Source organism: Poecile atricapillus, chromosome 13, assembly GCF_030490865.1.
Source record: "Poecile atricapillus isolate bPoeAtr1 chromosome 13, bPoeAtr1.hap1, whole genome shotgun sequence".
NCBI classification, from domain to species: domain Eukaryota; kingdom Metazoa; phylum Chordata; class Aves; order Passeriformes; family Paridae; genus Poecile; species Poecile atricapillus.
In genome coordinates, this window is record NC_081261.1 from 11,448,667 (window position 1) to 11,475,041 (window position 26,375).

Below are 26,375 nucleotides of genomic sequence, written 5' to 3' on the forward strand. Positions count from 1 at the left end.
GCAACTCTGCTGCTCCTTAATTCCCTTTGGATTTCTTCCCACTTACAGTGTATGTTTTATCTCACTCACTGGATAAGTTTTAGGGGAGGAAAATGTAGTTGCTATCATGTTGTCCTTTTTCCTTGTGTTTTTCATCCACCACTCTATTCATTATCATAACCCCCATGACTATTAGTTAGTAAAAGTCACTGGCTTTTCTGCTGTCACTGACTGAAGTGCAACTGAACTGGTGTCACTTAGCAGACAATTTTCAAAAAATAGTGGCAAGAGACTAACTTAAAGCATTATAAAAAAAAGGTTTCTCCTTTAATGAATAAAAATTAACACCCCAGCTGGCACAACACCCCCTGGGCTGGGCCACCTGACCATTTCAGCCTCCTCTCTCCTAATCACCAGGATATTCATGTGACCACAGCCTCAAAGATCTCTTCAGTGCATATTTGTGTCCCACAATTTCATATGCAGAGTGGCTCAGACCATCACAAATGATCAAATAATTTTCTAGGGCAAATACTTTAAAGCTAATGAAAGTAAGGTTGCAGCCAAAATATTATATGTAGCATAAGGTTGTTTGCTTTTTGTTTTCAGCTTCCTAAATCATAGTGCATGTATAACTGACATTATTTATGGTACTTCTCTTAACAATTGTAATACAACTAAATGCTGAAAGTACAGCCAAGAGTCAGAGATCTTTCTTCTCAAGTTTTAAAACTTTAGTGGCATCATTAGTCAGGTAAAGCGAGAAAATAAAGGAAGATACAACAGAGATCTATAAAATCATGAGTATTATGAGAAAGCTTAACAGCAATATTTACTCTTTGTTGTAACAAAATGACTGGGATACAAATTCAAACCAAAATTAGAAGCAACTTCACACAAACTGAACTATGGAGATTATTGCTAATACATGGTATTGATCCAGTTTATATGGATTCAGAAAGTACATTTATGAATTTATGGAATTAAAATTAGGAAAAGTACAGCTTTCCTTTACTATCCCTAAAATGTGGCAACTCTGTGCTAATATATTGACAGACAAGGGACCTGAGAGGTAGCTAAGACAGCAGTTACTGAGATGGAGGACAGCAGCTGCCTGAAAAATCAAGTAAAAATTGATTATTTCATGCAGCTCCTGCCAAAACAAGAGCAAACCACAAAGCAATGTGTTGCTTGTATGAAAAAACTAGCTTGAAATTTAAAGCCTAAATCCCCAGAAAATGCACAGTGCTTAAGGATCTGATTCACACTTTTACAGATAAATAGGCTTTTGTTTTATGTAATGGAACTAAATGCTTGAACTCAGACTTTTTCCTTAAATGTTGTTTATTTCTTCAAATCATATGAATTGTTCTAGATACTTCGTTTTCTTAACATTGGGATGACATTCAATTCAGATTTCCACAAAATTGAGTAAAGAAATAGCCTAGTCAAAGATGAAAGTTTTCTCTCAATTATTCCTCTTATGCTACAGTAATGTGACACTGTAAATACAAAACATACCCATAATTATAGGAAGTACTTGTATGAACAATCAACTGCACTGAGTTTTCTATACCTTTATAAATTAAATGAAAAAAATGGGGCAAAATTAACAATTTGATTTTGGAGCAAAATTTGGTTTTTGTTTTTTGTTTTTTTGGTTTTTTTTGTTATAAAATTTTGGAGCAAAACTCTGTTTATGAACAGATCATTCTTTTTTTTTCCCTTGTTTTTTATTTTTGTTTTTAAAGAGGACTTTTTGACCACTCTGTGTTGTTTAAACACAGCCATCATATGCCAAGAGAGGTTTTTCCCTTTAGCTGCTGCCTCAAGCCTTGCTAGAACTGGTGTCACAGCTGCAAATTCACTCTACACACCTGCACTCAGCTGGGCTGCACCCAGGTCTCCCAGGTCTCCTTCTGCAAGGTTTGGTTTCCCAAAACAATACACAAATGTTCCAAGAGCGTTTCTCTTGTCCCACCAGTGGGGTGAGGGAGGTGTTGTTCCTTCTACCAATCAGGTTAACCTGTATCAGAACACCTTATAAAAAAGGGTTGAAAAACCCCAAAATAAAGGCTTTTTTCTTATTAAATAAACCTCTGGCTGTTCTGTGATCCAAACCCTCACTCTATACTCCGTGTCCTCTAGCGACAGATGGATGTGGTTCTGTTGAGGCTGTGATCCTGTGGAAGGGTCTGGTCATCCTCTGAAGCTCCAGCAGTAGTCATCAAGCTCTTGTCCTCTGGGAATGCAGCAGGTAAAGGCTACCCATGGTGTTGTAACCTCAGGTTATATCCAGGTGGGAATGTTTGGCTTCTCCCCTGGGTGGAGCATCTCTCAATGGAATGATGTAATTTTAGGAGTCATGTGAGACTCAATGGCTCATTAGTGCAGGTAGCCCCCCTGGAGAGAGTGATAAGGGATGAACGATGGAGGAGATAACACTGCCCATTTGTTTTAACAATTTAGGAAGATGGTGGTAGAATACATGCTTTTGGTTACATCTTACACTGTAACCTAAAACACTGTCCAAGAGTGGAAATTGAGTTTATGGCCCAGATGAGCTCATTTTCACAGTACATTGGTTCCACGTTTTTCAGGACCAGTGGATGCCGTGCCATTTTCTCAGGACAAAAATAAATTTAATTTAATTTAATTTAATTTAATTGAACAGAATAGAATACTTCAGTTGAAAGGTACCTACATCAATCATTAAGTCCAACTTCTTAGATTGTGTGCAATCACTTAAGACCAAGGAGATATTTTTGGCCTGAAAGGAAAAAAATTGCTAGTGACCATTTTTGACCACCTTAAGGTGATTTAGAAAAAATCAAACCAGGAAATTTTCAAATTTTCTTGCCTCTGTTCTTCCCTATGTTCACTTACAAATTTCTGTGGAGTGGAATATATTACCAGCTATTTAACCCTGTCAAGAAGCCATATCAATTAATAGCGTAAATGTCTTACTATATATTTTTTCATTATAATTAAGCTTTATGGCAGAATTCCTGTGGACATACTTCTTGTAGATAAGGATTTACACATTTGAGTACATAGTGTCCTGAAGGCATTTTAAGGGTAAGTCTGCTCCCTTTTTCCCTTCTATGAGGGTGGAAATTTAACATGGAATCAGAGAGTTATGTGTGGTTGTTAAAATGTTGTTAAAAATAGGGTGTAATTTGAAGGATTCTTATTCTCATAAAAAAAGGTGAAAAGCTTTTAAAACTATCTCATAGGGCACATTTGAAAACTATACAAGTAAACTGCCATTATCTTTATGTTAGGCTAACTTGTGCTTTACAGTGTTTTCTGTCTGTTTGCTGTGCAAACTGCTTAGGAGCAGAGGAAATCATAAGCTCCAGGAGCCAATCTGCCACTCTTGTCTGTTTATGTAGTCTGATAGAATTTACATGGGCTGGCAGAAAAAGTTTCCCTTTGCATGCTTGGTGTCTAGGGGAATTTGGAAGTATGTCCAAGTTTTATAAAATAATGATAATCACACAATACACCAAGCACAAATAACAGATTGTCTAAGGCCTTTTCTAAGCAAGTTAAGTCTGTGGACAAACAGAAGATAACAGTTAATACTTAAAAGAAAAGGAAAACCAATCCATTTATGCATCAAAGTTAAAGTGAGTCACTCTGCAACATAAAGCACGTTTTTAGTGGATATAAATTTAGCAGCTCTCTGCAGCATTATGCATGACAGCTGTCTTGTGATATTTCAAGTATAGAACAGGTCCCTGGAGACACCATGTAATTTATAATGGACTAACCATAATGAACCATAGCAGTCAGAAAAGGAGCTGGTTCCAATGAAATATGGAATGTTGGTTTACTTGTATTATAGGAACATCATGCTGAAGATCTCACTTATCTGGGATCAGACAGGAAGAGTGGGGAGGTCAGTTTATTGGTCACTAGAAAGGAAAAAGCCAAACCAGCAAATCTGCTGTTTGTCTAGAGTAAAAACTTAAAACAAAGAAAACAAAGGATCACAATACACTTTTCCAGCAGACTAATAACTAGCAACCTTTTTCTCCAAGTGCACAGCAAATTCCTTTCTGTTGTTTGTGTTGGCAATGCTTTATCACAATTGGTGCAGGAACAAAATCCAGTGATACCTGCACGGTCAAGGGCTCTGCCTTCCTAAGCTGTGCTGCAAATTAATTAGGCCCCAGCTGTCTACAAAGGCACTCTTTATTTTTGATCTATCTGTTACTTCATTATTTCACAGGTATTCATTATTTCTTGCAGGTAGACTGTGGGTATCCATTTGCTCTGTTCATTTCTACCAGGGACTGATACTCAACAACCTGCACAAAGTTTGGGAAATGATAAGCAGATTAAAGGTGCTCTTTTCCAAAACACAAGGGCATATTTAGCATGTCCATTCAGTGCAGTGATCTGCACACCTTATAATTAATGTAAATTTAGGTTAACCTCTTGCTTTTTGAGGCCTGGAAACGTCATTTCTATATCCTAATTTCTTACAAGCCTTTGATGACATGAGAAACTATTAAAGATATTATTAACATGATGAGAGTTTCACTTAATATTCTCCCATTCTGTCACTTGTTCCTTCAAAATAACAGTAACAAAGTGCTCTAGTTACATATATATAGTTTATAGTTTTCAATTAATGATATAATTAAGGCACAGGTGTAACAATATTAATGTGATAGCTAACATCTAACACAACAACAGTGGAGGTAAAGTGTTTAGGAGGGAAGAAGGGGGATGCTATATGGGATGCAAACCTGAGGCAAGTCCCAATCTGATAGCAGGCTTACTGTCTATCAAGCAAATGTTTTTGGAAATCCTAGAATTTCTTTCCAAATTTACAATATGCAAAAGGCGTGGTAATCTTAATTTAATTCCTCATAGCAAAATGTCAGTGCTTGCACACAATTGCCACCCTCTTTCAGAGCTGGGTTTCAAACACACAGTCTAGAAAAGGTAATCTGCCTCTGCTAAAGAATGGTGCAGGGGCATTACAGTTTGACTTTTTATATTTTCCAATGTCTGTATCATTCTGTTTCATTATAATTAAATAAGTCACTTTAATTCTTGCAGAAATGAGCAAAGCCAACTCTTCTCAGCAGTATACAGATTTTGCATAAAGTGTAGTTTCTGTTTCAACACTATGCATGAGTGCTTGCAAAATCTAGGCAAAGCATTTTCATTTACAGGGCAACAGATTTGTCTTGTTATCTCAGTTTTTAAAGGAGAAAGTTCTTCCTCCTCTCCTCCATTGATACAACCACTCAAATATTTCTTAGGGTGTGCACAATAAATGGAAAAGGAAATCCTTCAGAAATCCTTTGGGCAGAGTAAAGGTAGAAGGATTTGGTATTTGCTTTCAAGTATTGTCAAATGTAAAATACATATCTAGGGAAAATACAAGGATTTGGATGCTGGACATCCTTTCCTTTCATCAGCACCAGGAACTATTATCTGATATCACTTTCTATAAGAAATCTGAAATGAGAAAACCCAGGTGATGGATGGCTGGACTGCAATTAAAAGACAGGGAAATATGTTATGCCAGAGGAGCAGGTAGTATTTACTTTAAAATCTTACAGCATGAGTGAGAAAACAACCTTTACTTTTCTTCTGCCTGTTCTTTCTTTCTCTCATCCTTAATTCGTTTGAATGTCAAACCTTTTCAGTAATCACATTGCTTTAGGTAGTAATGAAGGCAAATAAATAATGCTTAACCTTTCTTAAAGAGATCTAGTTACCCTTCCAAAACAAACTAAGGGTTACATTTTTCACTGGAATTAGCCAAAGTCATCATGCTAAATTTCCAAACTTGTCTAAGGAAAAAAACATTAAAATTAAGGTTGGGGAAGGGGAAAGAAAAACTTTGTCCTTCCTGTAGTCTTAAAACCTTCTAATTTTAAAGTATGTTGCAAGTGGGAGAAAGAAGAAAATAAATTAAGTGATGCATGTTGCACTTCATGGCTGCTCCTGAGAAAGGGAGGGAATTTGCTGGATTTCACCACACTGGTTTTTTGGTGGTGTTTTTTTGTTTGTTTGGTTGGTTTGGTTTGGTTTTTTCCCCCTTTTTCTGTCCAGCAGTTTTATTTTCCTGTCTGTTTGGCATGTATTTCCAATTCTTTTGAAATCTTTTTCAGTCTTTTGAATGATGACTAACAACATCAACAATAAAAACCCCTCAATTTTTCATAACCTAAAACACAAAAGCACATAAAAACCAATCCAATTTGTCTGCAAATCTTGCAGATAAATCTTGCTGTCCTGACATGTAGGTTTTGATCTGTTTATTGTCTGTAGCAACATGCTATGTCCAGGTCCCCAAGGCTGCCTGCACACTCAGATCTGGGGTGAGAGACGACTGGAAAGCTGATGGGAAATGATGGCAGGATGGGTTCTTGTTTGGGTATCCAAAAGCTTTTATTGCCTCAAGGGGGGTCCAGGGACAAGAACAAGACCAGGCTGAGGGTCCAGGATTATAAACAGAGTAAGAGGGGCCAGTTTGGAGGGCTAGGATCCAATGGCAATAGGGCAAAATGGTGCACGGGAGGGGTTAGGGACAGGGACAGCTACTGGGAATTGGCAGGGCAGGGAAATGCACCAAAACAGGACCAACAGGGATTCAAGGAAGAGAGAATATTCTAGGGGGTACACACAAATGGGAAAAGGGAGACAAACAGGGGATCAGGGCCAATGAAATAATGGAACTAGGAACAAATTAACATGAGAATGCAAAGGCCTGTGGGGAGAAGGCTTCTCTCACCCCAACCTTGGGAGGCATTACTTATTACAACCCTTCCAAGGCTGAGGGATGAGGAATTTATTAATTGGCCCTTGGATCCCCACAGTTGTCCACTTCTGTCAATGTCTTCTCACCTGAAGAAACAATTTCTTTGTATGACACGGAAGTCGAAATATCACCCTCAGTAAAGGAACTGCCATTGACCCTACCATGACCACATTTCGTGCTGTGGGTTTATCACTGCACATCTTGCCCTTTTTGCTCCTGTCAAAGAGCATATGATAGGACTTCATCCCCTGTCTCCTGCATGACATTGTGCTCCTGTGCTTGCCTGTGATGTCTCTTCACAGCACCTTCATAAGCATCAATGTCATGAAATTTCAACAAAGGGTTGAAGATTAAAGACTGACACGATCAGTCAGATTCTTCACAAAACATATTTGGGAACATTTAACAAGGAGATCTCAAAGGTCACAGTCCAGTTTCCTGTGGGCATAGAAAGCAGCAGACTTCAGATGTATCAAGCTGAGCAATGTGAGTACGTGTGACCATAAATACCCACAGTTATACACAGAGCTCTACTCAAGTCTCATCTGAAAACAAAACAGCACCAAAATAAAAAATGTACAGTTTACATGATTTAGTTTCTAAAGCGTTTGTAAGGGAATTTAAGCAAGCTTTGTTTCCTTGGCTATATTTTTTTCCAAAAAAGAGAAAAATTTAAAGAAGTGGTCTCAGCTGGAAGCATGCCCTTAGCATTAGAGTGCTAAAAAGAATGCAGTATATCAGCTCTGACAATCTGTCAGAGAGAGAGAAAAAATATTTTTGTTCCAAGAATAAGATGTATTCAAAAGTTTTGCCCTAACATTGAAACAAGCACTCCCCCTCTCTCCAGAAAACCTGGCCCAGTGTCTCAGCCAAAGGAAGCACATCTCCTTTTATATAAGCAATTTTCATCACTGGAATAGCCAACCCACATTTCTTGACATAACCATCTTTTTTTTTTTTTTTTTTTAATATATCCCTTGATTAGACTCATATGAATACCATAATAAATGAGTGATTCCAGATATCCCTCAAGAATAACAAGCATTATGGATTAACAATGTCATGCTGGTCATTAATTTTGCTAACCACAGAATTTATGTTAGTGAACATATTTGCTATGTAGTTATGTTGCATTTATTTATATGCAGCAGTTACAATGTGCTAGATGCCAGTTCCCATTATTTCACTGATTCACAGCTGTTCAGTATTTGACAGATGCATAATTTCATTCTTTAAAATACCCATTTTCCTTTTGTAAATTAAGAACTACGATGTTAGATAATTTCTCACTTGCTTTGTTAAACTTAGATTATCAAGATATATTCAACAGTGCAACTTACCCATAGGAAGTTGCTATTAAGGTTTCTAATTTTCAGTTTAGTAAATTGAATGAAGGAGAAGCCATGTTACACATCATGAAGAGTTAAAACTCAGAGTAAAGGAAATAAATTATTCAAGTAACCCATAGTACTAGCCTTATTTTTGTTAGGATGTGCTAACATAAAATGTATTTATAAACACAGACAAGTGAAATAGACATTTTTTATTTGGAAATGATACTCACCAATTAATATGAATATTTTTAGTCTCTGGAATCATGAACCAGTCTTAAAGTTGAAATACTTTGCTTCCTAGCTTGTAATAATCTCAAAAATAAGGGGCAACAGTATATCAGAGTTGTAACAAAGCAACTGTGCTGACATTTCAGTCTTCTTTCAGAATTCTGCTTTCTTTTTCAGAAGCTTCAGAGGAAGATGTGATATTTCAAACAGTGAGGGAAGAAAGTAATATTTGAGCTTTCCTTAAGGGTCTGGAATATTTTACTTGTCATGTTCTATGTCTCCTGACACAGAGTCAGCATCCTGCACTCAGCAGCTCCTCACCTCAGTACCATCTGTAAGACTGAAGTCTTCCCATCTTCAACCTCTGCTCTTTCTCTTCAGACCTGGTGCCCTTTATCCACAGAAGAGACAGAACAGATCAATCATTAAAGCAGTGCTGTTGTAGGGCTGGTACAGAGAATAGCCAGGTGGACAACTTCAAAAGGAATTACCAACTGCTGTCCACATTTCCAGACAAAAATGAGAATTTGGCAGTTTTAGCCTTTGGCAGCTTTTTGTCTGATGGCCATTTGTTCCCTTTTCTGGTGCTCCATCTGCTCCCTCTGGTAGGATCCACCAAAGATTCAGCTGTGGGAATATGCAGCTAAAGCACCAATAAACACCCTGTAATATCCCCCATGTAGTAACACTTGGGGTTTGGAAACACAACTATGAATTTCCTGTTATTGGAGCTGGGACAGCAGACAACAAGAAAAAGTAATAGACATGAACTGGTCACTCAACACAGCCAGCAAACAAGTGGAAGTCTGAAGTGTATTTAAGGCTCAGGATTTCACTAAGACAGAAAGAAGTAGCAAAACCAGACCTGTATTAGTGGACATTTTACTTCTTTGGAGCACAATGAGAGACCCAGATTCTAATCCCTGCTACGGCCCTGTCCAAAGTCAGAACCTCATGCCTGATTGCTCTCTGCTCTGCTCTGCTCATCTTGAATTCTCCATCGACTGAACTACTACAAAAGGAAAATATAAATCATTGTCCTGAAAGGGACAATAATTTATCCTCCAGGATTTCTCCTGTTAGAGCCTAAGTAGGAAGATGAAGGAATGAAACTTGGGGCTTCTATATCTGAAGTCCACATATTCAGATTTAAGACCATTTACTGTAAAAGGAAATACCATCCCCCTGCAAACAGACCCTTCCACATTCCTCTGAGGGGGACAGCAGCAACTCACCATCAGTAATAGATTCAGTAATAGATTCACAAGAGTTGACTTTGAGGAGGCATTACTGAATTTCTGAGATTTTTCAGCTGTTCCCACTCCTCTCAGCATTTCCTTACTGACCAGCACCAGGCTTCTCACTGTACATTGTTTATACTCCCCAGACACTCAAGTCTCCCAAGGGCTGCACAGGCAAATTTACACCATGTTATGGTTCCCCCTTCCCATCCTACACCTACATTTCAGGTGCCTCAACACTCAACTTCTGAGTCCCTTTCTGACCCAAATTAAGAGTTATTCACTTCAGATGAGAACTGAAATACACAGCTTTGAGAAAAGAGCTTGCCCAACATAACACAACTACATATACATATTTTAGGTTTTCTTTATTTATATTTTTAAATTCAAGAATTACACACTAGCCAACATTATTATATATTTACATGCTGAAACTGGCTGCAATAATTTTAAATTCAAGAAAATATCTCTTATGTGCTACTCATTTACAATCATCATTTTACTACCTCATATATCCCAGAGGTTAGCAGTCCTTTTGAGAAAGACATGATGATCTGATGCAATGATATCCACTAGTATTTTGCATTTTCTAGCCATTGGAAAATGTGCATTATGTGCATATAAGAAAGGCTACAAGGTCATTAGTAAGGCTGATGATAACTACATTATGAAATAAATAGTACTAAGTAAAAGATAACTCAGAACTGTGCAAAGACAGTACTAACAGAACCATTTAAACACCCATGCCAATAAAAATGTGATAGAAGTCAAATCATAGGCAGTTTGTCAGAATTAATCATGTTTCAAATGTTCTTTTTGTCTTCAACTGAAAGCAACAGGACAGACCATGAACCATACAGCCTGGTGAGTATCTGCCAAATGACAGGAACAGTGAAAACATACAAAATGCTATCAAATTGGAATAGATGACCTCATGTCTGAAAACATTAAAAAAATACAACCCTTCATATGAAAGTAGAGGTGAGTTTTTTCATCATTTAAGTTTCATTTTTTTTGTCAAAGCACTTACAAAGAAAATAATTTTATATTTATGAAATGTTAGTGTTGCATATTCTTGTAGACATGATCTACTTCAATTTTATATAATGGATATTTAAATTGTTAATATTTTTACAAAGTAGAATAGGGCAGTCTTTTTGATCAACAACATTCCATTTGCTTCTTAAAAATTTAGACAAAGTTCCTAGTGCATTTTACTAAGCTTTACCTTTGGTGTTAAGCAGTGACTTTTTAGATTTCCCTTTTTAAACAATTTCTGGAGTGAAGATTCTTTGGCTTTGGGGGACTACGCTCTCTGACGACAGTCAAACATCCTGGGTTTTTTTAAAAGAAAAATATAAGCCTACTATTAAATACCATAAGAGACAGATTTCAGAATCAGACAGATGCAATATGCAGGCTTTCTGTAATGAAATCGCCAACAGCTGAATTCTCACTTACTCCTGACACCTTCACCTCTCCTCTCACTGAAGCAACATAAAGGTGCCTTATTGTAAGTGAAAACCAGGCCCTGTTTGTTTTGGCTAATCTGAGTACTGAGTGTGTGGCCTGAACATTTTAACCACACAAAAGAATCAGCTGTGCCAGCAGGAACATTGCCACCGTGGCTATTTTACACTACAGCACTTCCTGTACTATTTTATATCTGGAGTCCAAATCTGTTTATGCAAAAGGGTGTTTAAATTACTCTGCTAGAGCACTGCAATTATTGTACTTAGTAAAAAAAGTCACTAAACAAATACTGTATCTATCGACTGCTCATTTACAGCTTATTTAATTATTTACATAATTTTAGGACACATTAACCTAAACCATAAGTAGAATTAGCTTTTTGCCTTACCATAAAGTACAAATTAGAAGTTAAAAATGTTTAAGAAATCTGATAATATTTACACACGTTCAGCTTAAGTTATGGTTGCTCACATTGTATGTTCTATGTACACATAGCAAAATGTTTTGATCACTACTGATATAGTATTGTACCCTGGCCATCCCACCCTAGATTATTTTCTAGAAATAGTTGCTATTTTTGCCTTTTTTTTTTTTTCTTGTTTCCCTAAGGAATTTGTTGGTTTTGAAAACTTACTAGTAGACAATGCTGTTATAAAAAGAGAGAGGAGAAATAGGCAAGCAATGTGAGGACTAGTCTAATTCCAGATGCAAGGAGGTACAGTACTATCATCATGTCAAATGGTGCAATACTCCATATGGATCATAAGCATTGATCTGCTGATATAGAAATGCCCAGTTACCCTGTAGAGTAAGTTTGTTTTTTTTCTAAATACAATAATATTTTAATTTCTTTTTCTCAAAAATATATTCATACACTGGTTGATGGTAGAAACAAAACTATTATTAGCTTATTCCTTTAACACACCAACATGTGAATGTGTGTGCATATATATATATATATATACTCAGCACGTGTATATATACACACATATGTCCATACAGACATTTGGGGGTATGTCCATATGCACATACAGCTGGAAAATGTTTCACATCCATTCACTTATGTTTAACACTGTGTTATAGGACTGGAACACAGTCTAATAATTATAGTGAAAATTAATTGAGGTTTAATTTTAATGCATTTTTTTTTTTTTAAATAAATAGGATATTTTCCCCAGGTGTTAGACCACCACTCATTTTCTCTATGCATTGTGCTTTAGTACCTTACAGATTTTATGGGTTTTTTTAATTAGAATGTAAGGACTCTGAAGAACTCAGCCACATGCTGTTATCTAGGACTCTGTTTTCCTCCCCTGGGAATGAGAAAATAAATGGTCACAATGTCATTGCTTGAGTCTTTCTTCCCGGTCACTGAACTGCGATAGGCTAGAAACGTAACATTCCTTATGCAAACACAGAAATATGTTGCATGAATTTTCAATTCTGAAAATGTGTATCATACTTACTAGCAGTCATGTACAGTATATATTTACAGATTGAGCTCAAAGATTTCATTAAAACTGTGCCATGTTATAGTCATAATTCCCCCATGAATTTCACAAAAATGAAAAACACCTTAATTGCTGGCTATTATGTCTAATAGAACAATAAAATGTGCAATTATATTACAGGTTTTATCTAAATTATTAACTTTGCTATTTTGTTTATTGAAACCAACAACAATTAACATGATTAAAAAGATCTAGAATATTCATGTTCGGTCAATTCTAAAGTAAAATAAATTTATTCTAGTTTACCTGGAGGGTAGCACACATAGCAAACCCCGTATCTGATGTATGTTGGCATCATTTCTCACTTTCACTCAAGTATCTCAGGAATAAGTGCTTACCTTGGGCTTGAGTTACGCTTTTTCCATGATAGTCCCTCACCAGCCTTTCTCACTCCCATCTTTTTATATCACAGTGTTAAGCCTTAGTACAAAGTGGTAGAATCTTTCTCTTTCACTAATTTTATATCACATTAATAGCCAGAAGAACATAGTAAAAGCAAAAGTGCTCCTTCCCCACAGATAATTTTTCTTTCCTAGTGACACCTGAGCAGAAACCAAACATTTTCTTTCACTCTCTGAGCAACAACATCAGAGAGTATTATGGCTTGTACTGTAGCTTCAGAAAAGTGAATGTGCAGTTCCAGGATTTGATCTCTGTGGTTTTTGTATAGCTGAAGCAGTTACCAATGCAGAGAGTCAACATATTCCCTGTAAGGTTTTATATTTGATGTGTATCAACCACAGAAAGGCTGTGAGCTCCCTGCAGTCACACTCTGCTTCTGTGAAACAATAAAAGGAGCTGTCAGCAATTTCTGAAATGAAAGAAGAGCTTGTATAGAAGAATATTATAAGACTGCTTTCATTTAGGATAATTAATATAATTTTTAAAGAACAGACTTTGAAGAGAAATACTGAATTTTGATATGCTCCATTTCTTAAAAATTGGGAAGAAAATCCAACAGAACTCATACCTATGATGAAATCCCAAGTGCATCTACAAAGGTTATTGCATTATGCATGAAATGCAGTCACAAATTAGTAAGTGAACAAAAACCAAAATTTTGACTGGAAAGTTAATCACATGAGGAAAACCTGTCTCTACATATTGCAGAGTCTGAGCCTGGAGGCAGTGTGTGAATGTACACAACTTCCTGGCAGGTAGGGTGCATTGCAAATCCCATCTCAGGCTTCAAAACCATCCTCTGTTATTTGAAACAGAAATAAGCATATGACATGCTCCAAAAAACGTCTGAATATTTGCCTAATAGTTCCCAGAACTATTCTCCTCCTGTTAGTGTCATTCACTGTCAAACAAGGGGAGGGGGAAGCAAAAATAAAACCACAGAAATCTGTAAGACAATTAATCTTTTAAAGTAGGAACAACAAAAAAATATATTTTATGAAAAATATTCTGCAGAATTTTTTTAGTACCCTGAAAAAATGCTTATACTCTCTCTCATTTCTTTCAAGGATTTGTACACAGATGAGAGGTAGTATGGATGCAATAGATCTGGTTTTTGCTTCTTGAAACATCGTGTCAAACAATATTGGGGATCTGATCTAGTAAAAGCCATCAAGTTTTTACTTTTTATACAGTTCTTATCACTGCTGTTTTCATGACAAAAAAAGCTCCACAGTGGAATAAGCGACAAAATTTTTTTGGTCTAAAATATTTTTTTTCTATTCTATTTTGCCTGTAAAAATAAAGCTCAACTGAATGAAAAAACCTTGACCTTTTAATTCACAAAGCTTCCTAAAGAAAAACTGAAATTTTCTAGTTTTTCAATGGAAATCACCCTAAAGCAGGAAACATTCAAGGGTGTACTTAAACTTTTAAAGTAATTGCTACGACTTTCTTTCCTTTAATAGAACGCATTAAGGAAAACAAAAAGTAAAATGGTATTGCCTAATCCAGACTGAGAAAACACCCTGTCAGTACCTCTTGTATAGAAATACGTATGCTCAAATCTTGACTGCTGGAAGAGGTACAGAACCTTTAACCAACAGCAGGAAGCATAATGCTGGAAAGATGAAAACTTGGAAAAAATCACACAACTCCACACGACTATTTCAGACTAAGGTGTGTACAAGTGACAACATTCATCTGCACCGTGTATACACACACACACACACACATATATATATTTATACACGCGCGCGCACACACACACACACTTTTATGTATATGTAGCCTCCTGTCTCCTTGCCCCTACACTTTGTAATTGCTCTCTCTCCCTCCCTGCCCTAGAGAAAGTCAGGGAACCACTGGTTTCCTTCAGCCATCTACAGAATTACTATTCAGGCAATCAATTTTGGCACTTTGGACAGATTCCGTTTCCCCAACACAACCCAGCAGCATCTACCCCTGCAGTGCTGATGCATTTTTATACTGTCTCTACATTCCTCTATTGAATCCCAAACACAGTCACTGTGACTGTGAACATATGTTCTCTCTTTAAAATACAAACAAACTAGTGCTTTTTGCTTCAGCTTCTGTGCAAACACCCAACCCCAATATTATCAGTCAAAGGTTCAGTTCTTTCAGTAAATAAAAGGAAATACCTGAATATGGTTGGGAAACCTCTGACCATCATCATCTTGGAAAGATGATAGGCACTACTTGTTTTCAAGTTTACACATTTAAAAAGTAAAGTGTAAGTGTTTTCACAAGCATGACAACTCAGTACACTCCCTTAAGTGTATATGCATGCCTTGGATATGCACTTTCCCTAGAGTGGCATGTACTGCTGTTGAAATTAAAACTTGTTTCTCAAATGCTGCTCTATAAATTTTTGTATCACTAAACACAAATGGCCACTAAAAAAAAGAAAAGAAAAAAAGAGTGAAGAACAATGAGACGGAAGTGATTTTCAAAACCCAATTTGCCTTTACACTCAAAATGCACTTATATTTTGATAAGGGGATATGTCCAAACTGCAACTTAACATATATACGGTTTAGCAGATACAACCAAAACATTATAAAAACAGACCATAGAGTGGGCCAGCAACTAAGGTGTTTTAAAATAACTTTTTGTCCAGAATAGAATTTTCCCAAGTCCCACTTTTGGCTGTACAACTGATTTGAAGAGAAATCCAGTTCTTGCTTCCTGTGTGGCTTTGTCTCTTAGTTCACATAGTAAAGCCAATAGACAATATTGAAGAAGGAAAAAACAACAGGGAAGAATATGCGAGACCATCGATCTATGGCATTTACATCAGTCAAGTCAGGGATGGTGATTTTCAGCTGGGACGCGCGTCTCCGTAGCCTGCTTTTCTTCTGTGCCACGTGTCGCTCCAGGGCGTTGCGGCCGAAGCTGTGTCTGGGCAAACCAGCTTTCCGGTACTGGATACTCGAAGTGTCATAGGCCAGCATTGTGCTCCTAGGGTCCCCAAGCCCCATCACAGCCTCAGAGGCAGCCACCTCGTTTTTAATTTCAAGTGTGCTCAACAAAATATTTTCATGTGGATCCATCTGTAAAAAATAAGTGAGCAGATTTAGCGGGAGAGAAAGGAAGCCCAGTCAGTTGCAAATTGAAGCCATGCTGATAATGGCCATATCTAACATTACTAGTTTATTGGATGTCAGCCTAAAAGACTTTAAACATAGCTGTGATTATATTTATTATCATTTATTTGTGAGCTCAAGGAGAAATAGGGCCAGTATAGTATAATGCAATAAATGGTATTTCCTTAGACCCGATGTTCAGCAAGCACAAGCAATACCTGGGAACAGAGAACACGCTCAGCTCCTGAAAGTGGGATTCTGCCACTGAGTAGGATATCTGGGGCAAATATTGAACTTTCCAGGGTTTTGGAAGGAAATCAAATGGAAATTTATCTGCTTTGTTTTGGTTTATCTTCTTTGAAATGAAAGCTTTGGCTCTGACATAAATGTCCATTATTTGCAGGGTCTCTCTGCCTCTATGAATGAGGTACAGAGCAGTACCCAAGAGAATGGACATTTTAGATCCCCATATTCCAAACAGAAGTACTGGTTAATTGGGGAAAGACAATGGTATATTCTAACTATAGCTATGTGGAAACTCCACGCCCCAGTACTAATAAATTTCATAAATACAGTGCATGCTGTAAGTGCATGCTGCTGTAATAGCAGAGATCTGCAATTTCAAGCAAGGAAAAAGGTATGCAGAATGTAATCACATCAAATGTACACTGAACAGTTGTTTCAATGGGTTGATTTAGCTACTATGCATTCTTTCAAGGCAATTCAGTGAAAAAAATATTAAAGCAATATTGTAGAGAAACCCCTTAGACAATCTGGAGGATTTCAAAGATAAGGAACTAAATTCCACTCTTAGGCAATCTGGAGAAGATCCGGAATATGATAGGACAATTTTTAAAAGAATCCATTTGTAGAAAACAAATAAAAGTTATTTAGGAAGTTCTAATTCTCAGCCTTCCCTCTAAGCATGTATTTTGAATTGTGTGATAACAGATTATAATTAACTAAAAGTATTTAAAAACAATAATAGCTAATGAAAAGCTAATTAATTACACTGAATTAGTGATGGTAGTGCAGATATAGTCCAGATATAGTGCATATAGTCCAAATAAGAGAAAAAAGTGTCCCAGAGCTCCTTTAAGAAAAACTCAGCCACATTATTAATTTATCAAGTACAGAATATATTCTATGATTATTACTCAAAGTCCAAAAACTGTGACTTTTGTCTTTTGGATTTCTAAACAATAACAGGGCATTAGTATATTCTGTAATATTTAGAAACTAGCTGTCAGCAGCAGGTACCTCCCTGCACTGCCCAGTGCAGACTGCATTTGCCATTATTAAAGCCCATATAAAATATTTACCATGGCAAGATGAGAGAACTGGGTTTAAATGATTTGTTTTTTAGTAGCACCCCCTGCACAGTGTTATGAACTGAGATGTCAGATACTCACAAAGGTACTTTGGACCTACTGAAACACTGTTATTTGAGTGATTACATCTGTTCAAATGATGCACAAAAACTAGTGTTGCTGAGATGACAGATTTCCCCCTCTCTCTCTTTTTTCCCCCATCCATATGAGTTTGCACCCTTCTAGTTTCATTGAATTTTTGTTATAAATCAAATGTCATGACTCAGTGTGAAAAACCAAAAAATTTTTCATTTTTGTTTGCTTTTCATCAAAGCCACATGAAATTTTTTAAATTCCTAGTGTGTTAGAGGAATCAATCTTCACTGGAAAAATGGGAAAGTTGAGTTGGTACTCAAAAAAAATTCCTTTAGGAACTCTGTAGCATGATATTGAGCATAGTGAGGGAACACTGCTTCTATCCAGGAAGGCCATCAAATCAGTTCTCATCTGCATTGGACAAAACTAAGGTAAAAGTATTATTCTGCTATTGTAATTTCAACAAAAGCATATGTATGCAAAAGCTTTCAAATAGGTCTATGAAACTTCTGAAGATGGATTTCAAACATTACTTTCTAATGGGTGTATTTATTTAGAAAATTCTGTTGTGATTTTTGGGATAAAATGAAAGGGGACTCATTTTTGTTTTTAGATCTCAGACCAACCACAGGACTTTCAGGGTCCTAAAAAGAAAAGTTAATTACAGGCACTTGGCCTTCATTAATCCCAAAAGTCTAAAATCACAAGAGGTATGTTTCATACATGAGGGGTGCAAAGTCATTTGGAAACTACATTTTCTATATTTTCATAAAACCTCAAGAGAAGAAGTTTTAGTTCCAGTGACATTAGGGGAAGTTTCATAGAACATCTATTAATGTAATGGGTTTACCCCTTAGCCCAGAGCCTGGGTTATTTTCACCTCAATGTTGTGCATTCTAGGATACTATTTTTGGAAAGATTTTAGTGCCAACAATTTTTTTCACATCTTAAATCTTCTTAGGATGAATCTACTTTAAGCATTTTATCCTTTTGATCTGCAATGATATTAGAAATTGGAGTGCTCTTTACATACTTGAATACATTCTATACAACACACATGCACGAAAGGCTATTTTAGTCTGCTAGAGTTACACACAGACATGTTTCAGCAACATGATATCACTCCAGTCAACTTTTTTTCTTAATGCAGCAAAATGCTGCAGATGTGTGATAATCTTGAAAGCAGTTAGTAAGATTAGTGATGCTGGGCAGAAAAAACATTAAGCAATATTCTAAACTATCTTCTAGGGAAAAATGTCTTGTGTACATATCACACTCATATTAGAGTTGAAGCACAGCACTTTTCAATATTCCAAAACTTTTTCAGAAGAAATAATGCAAAATACAGTAAATATTAGTGATGGGCGAATCTTCAAGTGTTACAATACCCAGGTAAACACCACAAAGTTCAGCTGTTTCTTGAGCACTAATTTTACCCTCCTGCATCTGGAATAATGAATTGACCATAAGAATAAATGCATTTTTTTTCCATGATATTTTGAATTTCCAACTCAAAGGAACTGGAAGGAAGGCAGGTAGGCAGGAAGGAATCTAACACTTCAGCCTTTGTCAAAAGGTTCCCTGTCAGATTAGAGAGAGCTGGGAATGTTTTTTCCACCAAGTAGATTCGCCCAACTCTAACTAAAACATGCTTTTGTGATGAAGTGACACCTGAAATAGAATGACAGTGAGCTAAATTTCTTGTAAACAGCACCACTCATTCAAAAGGATCCCAAAGCGCTTTACAAGCATTAGAAAGAAGAACCACTTCACTTCCCAGTGAAGCACAATCACCTCTGAGGTGAAATGTAGTGACTGACAGTGCAGAACAACAAACTTTATTTTAGTTGAGGAAATGGAGAATGTTGTAGCCAATTGAAACTATGGGGTGGGTGAGCGGTGGTGGGGAATGTTGGGTAAGCAGAACAGTTACATAAATTGATATTTGGCCAGGTGCTTGGGGTTGAGATGACCATGCTATAAAAAAGTGCCATGGGATCTTTAATGACCATAACTGGTCAAGACCTGAATTTTACGTCTCTGAGGATAAAAACATTAGAAAACAATGAAAGATACCTTTGTTGAATACATTTCTGGACAATGATATGTGCCAATTATTCTTCTGTCCTGTAAGTTAATAAAATCAAGACCAGTTTCCTTAGAGATAAGGCAGCTATTATCTTTCATTTAAAATTAAAGCATTGTAGGATAATAGTAGGACAAGTAATTAAAATATATAGGGACCTCTAAGCCAACAATTAGCATAGGTACATTCTGGCTTCAGAGGTGCTGTTACTGCCTTGCTCTGCTCCTCAAGGTAACATAAGGTTGTGATGTAAATGTATTTTTTCCAACTGGTCATTTGACCAAGGAAGATATGATGATATGAAAACAATTATTAAAATTATTTTGGGGGGAAAATAAGTGGAAAAGTGGTTTCAAAAGGAGGTGGAGGAAGGTTAAAAAGATCTCTTGGTGCTGAAGGATTGTTCAACCATAGAACTAGACTCTTTATGGTGAACAGGAGAGTTCAAACTTAATGGATAAATTCCCAGGATGAGAAAGGAAGGGAGGATGAAGATGAAGCAGCAGCAAATACTATGGAAATAAAAGGTGAAGACAGAAGTGGAGGAGGAATGACCAGAGCACAGCAACCCTGCAAGACACTGGGGTTTTATAAAACAATCTTAAATATGACCAACAAATTATATGATGCAAATGATTCATTTATGGGTCCAGGTAAAATGGAAGAAAAGCTGACTCTGGAGCCATGAAAGTGGCCATGACTTTTTTGATGGTCTCAAACAAAGGGAATACAGAGGAAAGCATAGAATTGTTACCATTAAATATTCTTCCCGATACCTAAAAACTCCAAAATGATGGCTTTCTTGAGGAATTCCTTTTACAATAATACATTAGCAACTGTAAAATACAAGGAAATTACAACTCCCACACGCATTCATAAGGAATCCTCCAAGGATGACCAGACCTCTGAAATTATTAACCTCCAGTAAATCAGTTCCTTGTTGATTATGCTCTGCTGTTCTGCCAAACACAGCTTTATAATACAAGAGAAATTGATACTGATGAATAGAAAAGATATATAATATTGACACTTCTCCCTTGTCATACACTGTTCATTTTCAGCTGTAACCTTCAACTACAGGCAGGAACTGATAGCTCATTTTGTGGTAGAGTGTGTATAAAACAGACAATAGGGATGGAATTCCTGATAGAAAAACCCTTTGAAACAAAATAGTTAGAAATTGAAAAGAAATATATTTTTGTTAAGTAGAGCTGTCATTTGAAAAAAACAAAATCTTGTGAGCTAAACCATGAAGTTTAAACTGGAAGTACCCAGTCTATTACAAAGAATAAAACCTGAAATTTAGCAGTTATATGTCCTGTGAAGTGACATTCTTAAGAAATAAAGACAGAAATAAAGGTCCCTTTCTCAATGACGACTTCCATGGCATGTAATTTAGTTTGTTATAGATAAAGACCGTACTATCTATAGAATAGTTTCCCACATCTTAAAAGCTGAGGTTTGCTTGGAAAGCTAATAACATTCCATTCCTGACTAGTCACGGGAGCTCTAGCAAGATCAGGTGAAAGTATGATGTACACTTCACGTGTAGTAGGGATCTTCCACCTCATGAGCAAGGTTTGACTTGTTGGGTGAGAATCACTGAGCTCTGGGGGTAGCCCTACCTACACAGGCAATGTAGGAGGTAGACAGCTCTGTGTAAGCTCCTGCTGGGCTCATTCTGGATGAAAAAAATAATGATTTTCAAAGGGCACCTGCCTAAAGCTATGCCGGTATTTGTGACATGATATTGTTAACATGTCTGCTGAGATAAAGCGATAGAAATATGTAAGACACAAATACCTAATATTTCAAAATATCTATATGTGAAACAATGTCTTTAACAATGCATTTCCATTGTCTTTATAAAACTCAATTTACTGCCAGCATTGAAGTTATTGTTTCTGAAACCAGGCTATCACACATTGTTATACAACTAAGATTTGGGTCAGGCTGTAAAGAATGCAGTTAGAGTACAGCAAAATTGGGTAGACTTATAATTTCAGGTTGCTTCACTTGGTTTCAGGTCAGAAAATTCATGGAAACTCTGCAAATTACAGAAGGATTTTCTTCAGGTTCTTGACCTTTTAAAGACTAAAAATCTAAGTACACCCTGCTCTCCGCAATAAACCTGTAAGAGTTAAAAAAAAAGAGAGGGTGAGGAAAAAGTACAAGAACTATATTCAAGTCTCTAACACTTCTTAAAAGATGAATACAGGAATATAAGAGGAATCTTATTTTTTATAAGAATAAAAAAAAGACATAGAATTCCATGTTGTAGTTTTATCATTATGGAAGTATTCTTAAAACTAGTTTCTAAGGAGTAAAAAAAATTATATTCACATATAGACATATATTTTCTCTTTATACACATATGCGAGTTTAGGCATAATCCTACCGATCTACCTACCTAATGTTTTCCTAACTTACATTAAATGAACTCCTGTTGTCTTTCTCCATATGCAGAATTCTGGGAAAGCAGTGGAACCCAAAAGAATTTGTAACTAAGTGAATTTACCAAGAAACAGGTCTTCATATGCCAGCTTGACTGTTTCACTAAATTAACTTATTTTTAAGCAATACAAACACTGTCATGCTTTAAAGAAGAAAAAAGTAAGGATTCAATTGTCTAAGTGGATGATTCCAAATGCATCTAAATGGATGGAGTCTTTAGAATGTGTTCTCATATAAACAGACTGATGAACAGTCACTACAGTAATATTATAGTAATATTTTTACCACTTAGTGACATCCAAGTGTACCTAATCCAGTGATCTCAAAATTCATAAACACAACTAGGTTACCTTTTCTAGCACACACTACTTGCAGTTACAATTTATGTTTTGGATAGAAATTTGCCAGCTCCTCGTGGTTGAATTAAACCTTGACAAACTCTTTAGAGCTGATGTGTTCCAGGAAGTCAATTAACCAAATTCCCTAGCTAGACACACCTTCTGGACTGCAGCTACATATATTTCTTCTACTTCACTATGCATAATTTGTCATTTTTTATGAAAAATTTATTTTTTATTCACAACTTGATATAATGACATAAACTGCACTAAGGGATATTTTTATGAACTAAAAATTGTGTTCTGCTCAGGGTCACAGGCTATAGATGCAGTACAAAAGCAAAGGAGAGAATGTGCTCTAAACAAGTGCACAGGCACTGGTCTTACATTAATTAAATATGGCATTCAAAGGAATGCAACTGGAGAAAAAAGGCCTCACACAGTTGACTTGAACTTTATTCAGATGTCATGTGGAATACCAGCATAGATTGTGGAAAGTCACCTTCTGACTGCTTCTGCAAAGTGCTGAGAGCTAAAACTGGAACCTCCTCAAATTTCGCTCCTATCCAAACTCTGGTTTGCTAAAAGATGAAGAGGTTGGCCAAACACCCTGTGCATTGCTGACAGTTTCACATGCAAGTTGTTCCTTGAGAATGCATGAATGCAAATTCAGGAAAAAGGCTAAGCTTTTGTAATCCATGCCTACTTTATTACATGTCCTTCAATAAACTGCTGTGTAAGGAATACCCTCTGATCCTGAATCAACAATCAGTCCTTGTGCAGCTTTACCTGTACTGCAAGCAAAAGGAAAACTCTCCTTGGAAAGAAAGAAAGAGGATGAATTCTTTCACTGACATCTGGACAGTGGCAGCATTAGCCCCAGCAATATAGAGTAGTAAGGATTTGAGACCGAAATTTTAAGAGCTTCCTGTGCCTTAGTGTTTTAATATCCTGTTCAGTTTATTAACTGAGTCTGTGCATATAACCGGTTTAAAAATCCTCTTTTTATCAAAAGCTTTTAGATCTTGTTGTAAACATGTTATATATGCTCACTCACTTTTTATACTAGGAGTACCTCTAGTCCATAGGGTATAAAGTGCCATTCTGTGTAATAGGTACTGACTGCTTTTAGGTACCTTTGCAATAGTTTCTTCTCCCTGAAGACATATTGTATGATTTCTTCAGATAGAAATGAACAAATACTGCTATGAACTGAAAAGGCCAGTGGCAAGCCAGCAGTAAATCAGTGGGGAAATAAAGGCATTAGCCAAGCCTAATTGTTTTGGAGCATTGCTTTGGAGCAAGGCCTATTATCTCAGGCCTACAGCTCTGCTAATGCATTTTCACACCACAGCCTGAAAATCCAAGGGAGTGACCTTGGCCGTTTGCAGTGCACTGAAAGCCATCACAACTGCAAAAAGCCACAGGTAGAGAGATCAGTGCATCCCATTTAGCTCAGGTTAACACACTCCTTCATCTAATTCACCCCTCCTTTTCTAGAGGCATCTACAGATAGGACAGAGGAAAAAAAAAAAATACACAGGCTCTTCCAGTTATTCTCTAGCAAAATGGTGAAAAGAAGTCTGGAAGCCATCATGAGAAATTTCAGGTAGACACCAGCACCTGAGCTGACTGTGCTGCTGTAACAGAGGGCACTTCTGGCACAATGGACTAGAAAGTTCTCAGTCTCCCTGCTACAAGAGCACTCATACATTAGACAGAGAATTTGAAATTGGGCATCTGGGGAAGGAAGATGCTGTGGGAGCCCCATTTCCCTGCTACATCACACAACTGTCAGTCCATCCTCAGCCCACTAGCTGAGGAAAAAATTAGGTGTAATCACTTGTGAAACAGGTAAGTGCATGCTCTTATTTCTCTCAAAGTTCTGATAATGCAATGGAGTTCCTTTAGAGTGAAAGATCTGAGGAAAACTATTGAACTTGTCCAGCTGAACTTGGTCAGACTCCTTTCCTTGGTCAAAAAGCTGTAGGAAAAAAACCAGCAGCTGAGACAGCTTGAAGGGGAAGAAAGTTACCAAGTGCATCTGAGGGCAGGTTAAGCTTCTATTTATTGTTGGCTTACAATCTCACCTCCTTTAGCAACCCTGTGCTAATCCAGATATAACAACAGTGGGCCAGGAGGGCAATGAATTGCAAAGACACCTCTATTTGTTTAAACCTTCTTAGCTCCCTAAGCCTTTCATTAATTTTTTTGAGAAAACTTCTACTGTACTCAAATCTATTAATATGTGTTTAAACTCATTATCATATTGACATTCCGTGTTCTTGGTACCCAAATTTTGGATTGAAAAATGTCATTAGTCTGACAGCTTCCCTTTTTCATGATTTGCACTATGAGCAGCAATGCACTGTCCCTTTCAGGTGTGCTGACTGAATACCTTATGTAATACAAAGATGTCTAAGTAAAGAATTACTAATTGTTTTAAAAATACACTCAGTATATTTTTTAAATGTGTTTGTGTCAGAAAAGAAACTTTATCTAAACATGCAGAGGTTAGCAATGTCACTTCATATTTATTTAAAGAGAATGACTGAATAAATCTGTATGAACAGTTTTACAAAGCATTGCATAATATGCTGACATTTTCCCCCTTTCCCAGAGGCAAACTGCTGTGTTACCACTCACAATAACCGAGTATGATTGCAAAATTAAAGGTAGTTTTATTTATGTGACTTATGTTATCATGTACTTCAGGTATATTGCCTGTGCATTGGAGCATTCTCTGTGCTTTAAGCTAAGTTGGAAACATGTAGACTTCAATGATTACTGCAGCTGCCCCCAACCTAAACCACATTTAGTGATGTATTTGTATGTATTTTACATTATGCAAAACACAATGCTGCTTCTGTGAAGTAGCAAATCAAATTATTTGAAAGAATGTAGCTAAGAAATTCTATATAGAGAATGTGAATTTGCAATAATTAATTCTTATAAACCTAGATGATTTAATGATAAAGAAAAAGATTAAATCATTTAGAAACAAACACTGAATGAAATACAGGTAAGAGTTAGACTAGAAATGGAAGAAAGGTGCACCAAATCATTATATAGTAATGCCTCTGTATCTGAGCTGAAAAAATAAAGTATCATATCCTGTTTCTAGGTAATACCCTGGTAAGGAAACTATAGTGATGTTGAAGAAAAGACTGGCCAGGAGCTCCCTAAAGAGACAGATCTGTAGCTCTTCCTTTAAGAAGAGTCTTCATGAAGGAAGTGCTCCCAATGCTCACAGCGAGTATTGTCTCTGCTCCTGACACATTTCAGCTCCTGATGCTGTGGCAGAGGGTGGTACAGAGCTGCTTTCCATGGGAATCACCTCTTGTCAAACACACAGATGGCAAGAAGCACTTCTTTACAGAGGAAGAAGAGTCAGCCTTTCATTTATCATGGGCTTTACAGTGACAGTCCTGGTTTTACCACTCTAATGAATATAGATTTAATTGCTATTGAAAAGCATTTTCACCCTACTTACACCACGAGAGTAGTCAGTTAGTGTACACAGTAGTTTGGAGCAAATGAGTCAGATGAGCAACTCTAGAAAAAACAGCAACAGAATCCAATAGATGTAACAGCAGCTTCTGCAGCTGCTTGACAGGAAATTTAGTAACACAGGAAAACATATGGAAAATATAGAACTTGGCAGGTGATCAGACAGAAAACGTCTAAGAGATATATCAGACTCATCACAGTGGTCAGCACCAGCAAGCCTATCTAAATCAGAGTTCCATGATGGAAAAATCCAAGGTAAAATTACTAGAAACAATAAATTAAGAGTAAATTTAAAAATTAATCAAAAATGACTTGGCTCCTGGATTCTGTAAAAAATGTAAAGGGAATAAACCAGCTCTGAGAGAGCATAAAGAAACTAATTATCTGAGCTCTAAGAAAATAAATGGAACTTATTAAAATGGCTGGGGGTCTTCATAAGAAATAATTTGCAGTTGTACCAGGTTCTACACTGAAATTGTGGTTAGGTGACACATCTTGGAGACAAAGCCAGGCTTCATA

The 26,375-nt window shown here is 36.7% G+C and overlaps 1 protein-coding gene across 2 annotated transcripts in view; it reads right to left on the reverse strand.

Moving 5' to 3' along the window:
* Nucleotides 1-14,715: 14,715 nt before the first annotated feature.
* GABRB2 (gamma-aminobutyric acid type A receptor subunit beta2) overlaps nucleotides 14,716-26,375 on the reverse strand; it is a 133,376-nt gene continuing 121,716 nt past the window's right edge. Inside the window, exons 9-10 of one of the 2 annotated variants that reach the window (XM_058848671.1) lie at nucleotides 19,545-19,595; nucleotides 14,716-16,029 (exon numbers count right to left, since the gene is read on the reverse strand). In XM_058848671.1, coding sequence (XP_058704654.1) covers nucleotides 15,682-16,029; nucleotides 19,545-19,595 — 399 coding nt within the window. In that variant the 3' untranslated portion in view covers nucleotides 14,716-15,681. The remainder of the gene's footprint in view (nucleotides 16,030-19,544; nucleotides 19,596-26,375) is intronic. The other variant, XM_058848672.1, reaches the window with a different exon arrangement.